The 10,190-nt window shown below is 58.8% G+C and overlaps 1 protein-coding gene across 1 annotated transcript; it reads left to right on the top strand.

The window, feature by feature from the left end:
- The first annotated feature begins 6,994 nt into the window (after positions 1 to 6,994).
- Positions 6,995 to 9,562, top strand: LOC121081961 (acrosin-like). The gene is made up of 5 exons (XM_040581296.1): positions 6,995 to 7,137; positions 7,456 to 7,656; positions 7,996 to 8,354; positions 8,552 to 8,697; positions 9,156 to 9,562. Exons 1-5 carry the CDS (start codon positions 7,049 to 7,051, stop codon positions 9,495 to 9,497), a joined length of 1,137 nt encoding a protein of 378 aa, XP_040437230.1. The 5' UTR covers positions 6,995 to 7,048; the 3' UTR covers positions 9,498 to 9,562.
- The last annotated feature ends 628 nt before the right edge of the window (positions 9,563 to 10,190 follow it).

Genomic DNA, 10,190 nt, shown 5'->3' with positions numbered 1-10,190 from the left:
GACAGAGTTGGTGGGAAGACCCCAAGTGAAGTCCCCATTTGTAGCCTGACATGTCTTCTCTCTGCCATACAAACCGCTCCGAGTCGATGAGTGAAGCCCAGTGGAGGTTGCAAGAGCAGCCCTAAGTGGACATCACTCTTTTTTCTTATTTTCCCCAGATGCTCTGATGGGAAATCTAGTCAACAGGCATCAATGTCACCAGCACCATCATATGCCCGCTCCTTCTTCGGTCAGCAGCAGGGCGGCAGGCAGCAGGCAGACCCTGTGGGACCACGGGATCAGCCAGATTGCACTAAGGTAACTCTGGGGAGGTGGGTCAGGGCAGCAGATGGACAGCGGGTTTCTTTCGGGGGTCTTGGCATTGCTCTCCTTGCCCCCACACACTGCAGCTATCTTCAGAGCCACCACGCTGCTCCGTCTCAAAGCATCGCCCCTAGATCCAACCTACTTGTGTGCCTTTGGCCCCTCTGCCTTTGCAGCCCTCCAGGAGGGCCTCTGGGAGGTCTTTAGTTGTCGCCTCAGAGAGCTCTGGAGGTTTCCCACTGCTCCATCCCCTTCAGGAGGAGAGGACAGGACCTTTTCACAGCTCTCTTGGCAGGATATGGCGACGGGCATGGAGGACTCTGCAGAGGACAGCAGCTCCTGGCCAGGCGGGCTCAGCATCACCTCCCATGTGGACATGCCCTTGCATCACTCCTGCGTCTGTAGGAGGCTGGAGTCCTGCACTAGAGCTGCATGCCCACACTGCCATCCACCATCTGACCACGTGCTGCACACTGCGCGAGAAGACAGCCACCAAGAGGAGCACCGATTCAGCCCTTCTTCCCGCTGCCAGAAGAATGGGTCCAGGAAGAGAAAGCGGAGCAGATCCCCGCAGCGCAGAAATGATCTCCACAGCTGCTTCGTGGAAACCACAGACTGCAAGCGCTCCACAGGGAGGAGGACGACACCTAGTCCTCCAAGTTGTCACCACACTCCCAGGGATAACACAGCTCCAGGGCCCTCCAAACGCAGCTCCCAGTATACTCCCGCACCCAGGGCTGCTCCCAGGGAGCAAACCCTGCCAATGCAGAGAGCGCGGAGCAGATCCCTGTGGCACCGCTATGATCTCCACAGGCAGTTCACAGAGTACCACCCCTCAGCAGCGGGGATGAGAACTGGTCCTCCAACACAGGACCGTGCTCCCAGCGACAACAGAACGCAATGGCCTTCCCACAGTAGCTCCCACTTGGCTCCCGCACCCAGGGCTCTTCTGGAGCAAGCCCTGCTCAGGCAGAGAGAGTGGACCAGATTCCTGCGGACATGGCTAACATCTCCGCAACTGGTTAAAAACACACACCGTTAAAACAAAACACACTCCTCAGGCCTATGCCAAGGACAAGCTGCCACCAATGAGGTTCATCTTCCACAAGGCATCACCATGCAGGAAATCTTCCAGACGAAAAGGAAATGATAAAATAAAGACATATCAAGAGCTGGCTAAAGGCTTAACTGGGCGGAGTAGTGAAGGAGAGGCAAGCTTTTAACTGCCTGAATCTCCAAGAAGCAAGTGGAGTGTTGGGAGGTGTCTGAATGATCGAAGAGTAAGGGGAAGGGAAATCTAGCAGGCAAGCGCAAGGGCTTCTGTGCAGATGGGCTGCTGGAAAGGGGACTTCAGACGTGGCGTCCTTGGGCATGAATGTATCTGCACGCTTTGGTGGTCCATTCTAAGTGGGGCTAGTAAGGAGAAGGGTGACACCAGAAAAAGCCCAGGGCTGGGACTGCCAGGTGGGTAATAAATATCTCTGAACCTGTGCAGACCCAAAGCTCCACTGCAGGCTGGCCAGCAGGTCCCTAAGGAAGGGATCCGTCAATCCAAGGAGCCAGTGAGCCACTCGGGTCTCCAGACATCGGCAGCTCCAAGCCACCTCCAGGGGCTTGGAGACTCCAGGGGCGATCACCCAGAGGCAGAACTGAAACCCATCGCTTGGCAATTACAGCCTGCCTCTTCAGGGGAAGCACTTCTTGTTTCCTCCAACCCTTCCTCCTCCTGACGGCATCCTGTCCCACCATGCAGAAGGGCTCTTCTTAGAGATGTCTCTTTTGGGTTGGAATGCTGGAATTCAGAGCCTGCCTTCCTTGCAAGGAAACATGCCAAACACTAGAAAGCTTCAGGCCACTTTGGAGGCTACGCTCTGGCGGCTGAGGGAAGCAGGTTGGTTTGTTAGCTTCACCTTTGCCGGGGGCTGTGATGTGCCCGGCCCCACCATCCCAGCACCAGGACCACCCAGCCACCCTCTTGAGGCTCTGGGAAGGCGGGTGATATTTCCTTTACTGCGCCAAGTAGCTGACACAGGCTTCAGTCATTCCCTCTTTCTTGGCAATGCTTAGGATGGGCTTCAAAGAGGTTTAGTAAAACATTTCCCATCAAAAACCCTTTGGACAGAAAATGGCTTTTGGGCACGATGCAAACTCCTGTGGAGAAGAAGAGTTCACATCAAACCTGCTCAGCCGATGTGAGAGACCTTCATGAGAAACCAGGAGTTGTTTTCCTCCTCCCAACATTTTTGGCAAGGTACTGCTGATGCAAAAGGTTCTGTGTTTTCAAGGTGGACACAGGTTTGTGGTGGAAGTAATGGAGATGATTTCATGTACTCCTGGGCCAGGAATCACTTGCGAGTGCTTGAATCTGACAGCAGCAGCGCCCAGGCAGAGCTGGGAGCAGCCCCTGGCGACCTCTCTTGGCTTTATGGCAGTGTTTGCAGCCCCAGCACACGTCCCCTGGCCCCTGCAGAGATCAGGCAGGAGGCTGGAGGGAAGACTCCCACCGATGGCTTTTGCCTCCAGGCTGAAGCGCACTGTCCCAGGCTCAGGAGCCGCCACCTCCGCGCTCCCCTACCCCATGCTGGGGCAATAAGGCAGCACTCCTCCTTCTACAGAACAACACCCCAAGCTTACGCCGAGGATGAAATGCCGATTTCCTCCTCATGCAGGTTTCTCCCACGGCTACAGGCTGCCACAGGGCTGTAGGGTCGACGTTCACAGGTGTCTCGAATGCCAGCGCAAGTGTGGCTTTTCACAGGCAACACTGCAGGGAGATTTCTGGAAGAGTGTATCAAACCACACATATTCATTTGCCTTTCCAGTCTATTATGCCGAGGACCTGGCAAGGTCACTGGTTTTTCACAGCAGCGGAGATGCTGATGTAGCCACATGACTCCAAGGCCCAGGGGCTTGACAGGAACAAACCTCAACATCTCGGTGCTCACCAGAAAATCAAAGGAGCTGGCAGTGAAACCTTCCTTTGAGACGGCTACATGAAATTGCATGGCAGAAATGGAGAGGCAGCAAGCTTTGGACCAAGGAAGCAGCTCTCTTTGCCCGCGGGCTGTAGCAAACTGCCGTGTTTCCTCCCCAGAAGCTTCCTCCGGTCCCCGCACTGCTCGGCACTGAGCCCACAACGTTGCACTGCCAGTAGCACCAAAGGCAGACAAGGGGACAGGAGCAAGGTGTTACAGTCAGTCTGGGGTGGGAAGACAGGTGCGAGCTGACCAGGGCAGGAATCGTCACAGCCCTTGACAGGGTAAGTCTCGGCCAGCAGGGCAATGCAGAGGAGGTCCTGGAAGTGTCTCCTAGACCTGGCACATGTCACAGCTGAGAGGACCTGTCCCGACGGCTCTCCTGCATTTTCTGATGTGGGGCAGAAGACATGCTCCAGGGCAGGACTTGCCTGCTGCACCACGGGAAGGACAGAGCATGGTGGACCCCTCCTCCCGGGGCCGGCTGCAGGGCTGTGAAGGTGGCTGTGCAGCCAGGGGTGCCCAGCGCTGTCCTTGCCAGCAGGGTCCCTGCAGCCCCGGGGGCTGTGTGCTGGGGCAGGGGCTCTGCCGCCTGCCAGGGGCAGCTCTCAGCCCGCCGGGGGGCTCCCCACGGAGATGCGGGGAGAAGCTGTGCATCGCGTCCAGGCAGGTTTTGAATGTCTCCAGAGAAGTAGACTCCACAGCCTCTTTGGGCAGCTTGTCGCACTGCTCCAACACTGTCAAAGCACTATAAAAACCAGCTGGCTGCTACAAGGCTTTTACCATCATATGCCAGGTTAACTTCAATAAGTAGTTCCCACGCCTTGCCCCGGCACAGCCACCAGTCCCCTACAAGGTTTCAGAAGTTCATCTACGGGCCATGCTCTTTCTTCAGCCTCTTCAAGCCAGTCCACCCTGCTTCTCCCGGGGCCTCTCCTTGTCTCTCCACCATCTTGGGAGGGGAGGGAGGGGGTGGGGGGCAGGCGCAGGAAGCAGCCACAGCTGCACATTATCCACGTCAGCCGCCAACACACCACCCCTGAAGCATGCCCACAGCTGTACGTTATCAATATCATTAACCTGCCTTCATTCCTCTATAATTCCTCTACAATTCTCCCCCAGGTTTTTCTTTTCTTTTTTCTTTTTCTTCTTAACATTTCATTGTATTTATTTACGTATTTAACATGTATTTAACAATCATCACAACATTTTCAAAATAAACTACTCATACAGTCCAGACAACTTGTCCCTGAACTCTTTTGTTCTTCTTTGTTGAAACATGTTTTACAAGTGTATAGGATTTGACCTGTGATGTGGTGTGCTACATTCTCAACTCTGGTGGGATCAGGAGGACTCACGGACACGGAACACTCATTTGAAACTGGTGGGAACATTGATAATGTATGTTAAGAAGAGTGATTGTTGTGTACGTACCCATTTCCCTGAATATACTCAGGCAGGAATTCCTCTAGCTGGTATCCCCATTCTGTTTGGGACTAATGGGAATAACTTGTGGCTAAGACCAGGGTACACTCATTGGAACGAGACTGACCTCCAGACTTGGACAACACTGAATCCGCACTTGTCCACTGTGAAGTGTGTTACTGCAAATGAAGCCAAGACATACGCAAATGCTCCCGCAGAGGGGGCGTGCCTAGGTGGGCAGCAGCTGAGGGCATGCGTGCTAAGCACCTCCAAGTCCTTCCTGCCTCCAGGAGGTGGAGAGGTGGCCAGTGGTTGGCAGGCCTGGTCCTCTTGCCAGGTGGGGATGCTGGGGATGAGCAAGCACGTGGGCTGCAGCCACAGGCCACCCACGTGCCTGAAAGGCTCTCTCACCCCTCTTGCTGGTCACCTAGTCCAGCTTCAGGTTCACTAGAGAGTTGCGCGCGCACACAGGGCTCCCAGCAGTAGCTGGCCCGAGACACTGGGGCTTTCCAAGCGCCGGCTGCCTATGGCCTGTGCTGCCGTCAGCCTTTGCTAGCAGCCAGGCCAGGGGACCCACCGCGCAGCGGGTGCAGAGTGGGCCCACACAGGAGGGGCTTTGGGGTGGCTCTCCAAAAGAGGCCAGCGGGTTCTGTGGTGATCAGGCACAGGGCTCAGGCAAGCAAAGCAGCCAGCACTTTGCTTCTGTGCGCCTGGCTCCTTGATCCCCCCTTCTCTCCATTTGCCGTGCTTATACGTGCCCCTCATCTTCCCTGGCTCCTCCCTTTCTCAGCCCTGCTCTCCTTGGCCAAGACAAGGCCAACCCCACTTATTTTGCCCCACCACGCTCCCAGGTTTGCCCCATCTGTCAACACACATGGCCTTTGGGTGCTCTTAGCTAGGTCCCCTTGCACTTGCGTGCCATTGCTGACGGGCTTGCCTGGGAACTGCTGTCCCTGCCAGAGTCCTCTCCGCAAAATGACCCCAAGCTCTTGAAGGTCAAGCAGCTGTGAAGCGTGGCCACCTCTGACGCCATTCCCCGCTAACCACCTGCCAAATGTGGTGCTGGAAGAGCAGCGTATCCCCAGCAGACAAGTCGTCTTCTCCAAGGACGCCTTCTGCCTGCTCTCCGCAGACCCATGGGAACCGGCAGCAGGTCCCTTGTCAAAACACAAAGCCGCCTTGAGCCCGCTGGCTTGGAGGCCCAGTTCTGGGGCCTAGGAAGCTCTGCTGCACCTCAAGCGCCTTGAGAGCAGCTCTTCAACTTTCAGGCAGAGCCTGCCCGCTCCTCCTCCTTGGGACCCAGTTGCTCCCTCCGCTGTGTTCCTTATGCCTCGCCACACAAGCCAGGGTGGCAGCAGGGAGCTGCCGCACCTTTCACAAGCTTTGAGGCTGCCATGCTTCAAGCCACTGCCCTCGCCCCCCACGGACCTAGCCCTGCTGCGCTTTAAATGCAGCGCACGTGCCTGGACCCTGCTTCTTTGCTGCACTCCAGCATGTGAGTGAGCAAGGCTCCCCCAGGCAGCGGCAGAAGGCAGACTCCTGAGACAAGGCTGGCGCAGGATTTACCAAAGCCATGGACAGCAATGGCACGTACGGCTAAGAGCAGGAGCATCCTTGTCTCTCGAGAGCTTCACCTTGCTTGTCCTTGCCACAAATGCCCTGCTCAGTGTGCGCCCAGAACTGCAATCAGACTCATAGATAGCAAGGAGGACACGAAGCCTGCCAGAGGGCGTTGCTGTCACTGACATAGCCAGCGAGGACTGTGCTGCACCTGCATTTCACTGTTCTTTGTGCAGCAAGGTTGACACTGCTGGGCTACGCTTGGCTTATTTGGCTTGCCCAGCACTGTTGCCGGCCGCAGCCGTAAGAGAGATTGGCTCTTGGACACCCAGGCATGCGCGTGCTGCCTGTAGTAGCCCCGTTCTCTGGCGTCTCTTTATTGGGAAGGAGCTGGTGGCATAGGGCTGCAGAGAGCAGGGCGGCAGGGAACTTCCCAAAGAGGCTGCGAGGCCATGCTCGCTTTTGTCCTGTGAGCTGTTAGAAGGCAGAGCTGGGAGCCAGGCGCCGCTGCCTGCCGTGGGGCCTGCCCACCCTGATGGCGCAAGCAAGGCATTCCACAAGGCTCTGTCGGGGTTAGCGGTCCCAGCTTCTGCCTCCACTCCTGCTTGGGACCCCTCCTATTGCCTCCCCTCCCTACCCTCCCCCCCCCTCCCCCCCCCCAAAAAAAAAAACACCAAAAAACCATCAGCCCCACGTCCAAGGGAACCCCGGGCAATGGGAATCCTGCGGGCAGTACATCGGCCGCCGTACTGGTGGCGACAAGCCCTCGTCCTTGCAGCTGCCACATGTCGCTGGCAGCGATGGATTTTCTGCATCTCCTCCTTGTCCTGCTGGCCGTGTGCTGTCCTGTGCACGGCACATGGGACAGCTGTGGGTAAGTGGCCCCAGGCTCTGGGAGGGAGCTTGGGCAAGCCTTGTGGGCTTCACTGGAGGGGGCCTGCTTGTCCCCCATGGCCACCCCCCAGGTTCCTGAAAGCCATGTGGGAGGCTCAGTGCCTTGACAGACAGCCGGCAGGCTGCCGGCACAACTCGTCTACGGGCTGAAGCAGAAAGCCGGGCGAGGGGAGCGGGTTTTGGCCCCACAGGTTTCCTCGGCCCGTCTGACCATGCCTTGTGGGGAGGGAAGACGGCTGGCCTTCAGCCGCAACGGCGCAAGCCATCCAGCAGCACAGTAAGGAGTTTCTGGTTACAGAGGGAGCTGCGGGCTTCGGCCCATGGCTTTTCACTACGGCATGTCGCGCGTCGTGGGTGGCACAGATGCCCTGCCAGGGGCCTGGCCCTGGATCGTCAGCATCCAGGCTCTCGTGGAAGGAGGCACGGCGCACATCTGCGGGGGCTCCCTCATCAGCCCACAGTGGGTCCTCACCGCAGCCCACTGCTTCATCGAGGTCAGGTAAGGAGGACCAGGGGTCGGGGCTAGTCCCACAAACTAGCAGGTGCCCTGAGCGCAGCAGCACGTGCTACTGCCGTCCCGTTGCCCTGCAGCACGCCCAGTGCCTGGGCACTCCGGAGCCCCGCCGAGAGGCTGCTCAGGAGAAGGCTGGGCTCGTGCCACTGCTTCCCAGCAGCCTCCCGCTCGACACTGCTTGAGCCCAAGGCACGCAAGGGCCAGTCGCAGCCTCCCTAGCGCTGCTTGCCTCTCTCCCTCGTCGAGCAGAAGGCAGGGCAAGTGCCGGGCTGCTGCAGCACGTGGCTGCGCTCCCTCTGAGCCCTCTCTCCATCTGCCTTCCAGGCACATCACCGTCTTGCGCGTGGTGCTCGGTGCTACGCACCTGACTCAGCTGGGCCCTGAGGCTCAGGTGCGCACCGTCAGGCGGCTGCTGGTTCACCAGCACTACTGGAACGTCACACAGAGGAACGACATTGCCTTGCTGGAACTGGACCAGCCTGTCCAGTGCAACAGCTACGTACAGCTTGCCTGTGTGCCCGACGCCTCGCTGAGAGTCTCAGAGCTGACAGCCTGCTACGTCAGTGGCTGGGGTGCCAGGAAAGCAAGAGATGAGTGGCCCAAACGCAGTGGCGGCGCCAGTGCAAGCTTGGCCAGCTTGGGGAAGCAGGATGCGCTTCCTGATGGCAGAGGCGAAAGCCAGAGTCAGGCTGTGGGGGCGTAAGCCTCTCTCTTCCAGAGAGGGGCCGGAGCCATTGACCCAGAGCAAGGCAGAAAGGCAAGAGCGGTCCAGCGCCTGTCCGCATGCAAAGCCAAGCCCCGGGGGAGGGCTTCAGCCAGACGGGGGAGGAGAACTGGCAATGAGCTGCTGGGTGTTCATTCCTTTCTGTGCTCTTCACAGCTGGAGGATCGGCATACGCGCTGCAGGAGGCCCAGGTCCACCTCATTGATGCCAGGGTCTGTAACAGCAGTGGCTGGTACAGGGGGGCCATCCACACCCACAACATCTGTGCCGGCTATCCGCAGGGCGGCATCGACACCTGCCAGGTAGGAGCGTGCTACAAGCCAAGCCCCGGCAGCGCAGGCAGCCCCGCCACAACCGCCCAAATGTGCGCCATCACGGCCTTTTGATGGCCACCCACACTCCCATGGCTGGGTCCCCACCGCTGAGGGCCTTACCCGCCCTTCCCCATGGGCAAGCCCTTGCCCAGGGCCTGCCCGCCTTGTCCCAGAGGCCTGGCACGCTGCCCAGAAGGCCCACCCGGTGCCCTTGGCAGCCCAGAGCTCCACCATCCCAGCCGTCTGACACACCTTCACCACCACCATGAAGAGCGGTGAGAGCGAGCCCTGCCTCACAGGCCCACCGCCCCCTGCCAGGCAAGCTTCTGCAGAGCTTGGCTGGCCACTGAATGCAGCTCTGGCAGGTGCCCTGAGAGAGAAGGAGCCAGCCACGGGGCTGACGGTGGCCACCCAACAACCCCTCCATCCTCTCTCCTGTGCTGCAGGGGGACAGCGGTGGGCCTCTCGTGTGCCAAGACAAGAGCGCCGACTACTTCTGGCTTGTTGGCGTGACCAGCTGGGGGACGGGCTGTGCGAGAGCAAGGAAGCCCGGAGTCTACACCTCCACCCAGCACTTCTACAACTGGATCCTGGTGCAGATGGGCCTGCGCCCAGCAGTAACCACTACTGCAAGGCCACAGCCAGTCTTCACCTACACCCCCGTGCAGAGGCCAAGGCCAAGGCCAACAGAATCGAGCCGGTTTCCACCCTGCCCGTTTCCAGTCCAGAAGCTGCTGGACTTCTTTACTCGGCTGCAGGAGCTCCTGCAGTACCTAAGGGCGAAATAGCTTGGAGCAGCACGATGAGGAGCATCCAGGGCAGGCTGCAGCGCACGACGACCGTTTCCTGCTGGGGCAATTCCTGCTGATGAAAGGCAGCCTCGGTGACAAAGGCCTGCTCTGTCCTGCCCACGCTCCTCGCAACGGCAGAACTCAGCAGGCTGCCTTCTTGCAATAAAGTGTTTCCCTTGGCATGGCTAACCATGCGCCAGTGCACTGCAGTCTCCTGTGCGAGGCAAGGACTTCCAGAGCCGGCACCTGCCGAAGGAGGCAGGCTGCCAAGTCGGGCACAAAGGGTCACCGCAAAGGGCTGAAGCTCTGCCTGCTCCGAGAGAAGCATGAGGGAACAGTGGAAGGAAGGCAGGCACGTCATAGGAGGGCTCAGGGCCTTGGGGGTGGCAGTTGGAAGCAGAGAATGCCTTGGGCTGGCTCCTGCTGGCATCCCCGTGGGCTTCTGTACGAGGCGCAAGCCAGCTTGAAAGTGGCCTCTCAGGGCCAGCTGGGCTTCAGGGGAAATCCACGAGCTGGGGCCTTTGCTCATGCCACGGAGTTCCTGGGCTTCCCCAGGCTGCTCTGCTTTCACAGCTGCACCACGTTTCCAAGCCCAGGCCTACGGCTGCAGTGGCTGCAGGGAGCGCCATGAGCTTTGAGTGGGAGCAAAGAGGCTGCTGCTGCTGCTGCTGCTGGGCAGTTGCCCCCCTC

Source organism: Falco naumanni (assembly GCF_017639655.2).
Source record: "Falco naumanni isolate bFalNau1 chromosome 23 unlocalized genomic scaffold, bFalNau1.pat SUPER_23_unloc_2, whole genome shotgun sequence".
Lineage (NCBI taxonomy): Eukaryota > Metazoa > Chordata > Aves > Falconiformes > Falconidae > Falco > Falco naumanni.
The sequence above is the reverse complement of the archived record's forward strand: the minus strand, read 5'-3'. Positions and strand labels throughout refer to the sequence as shown.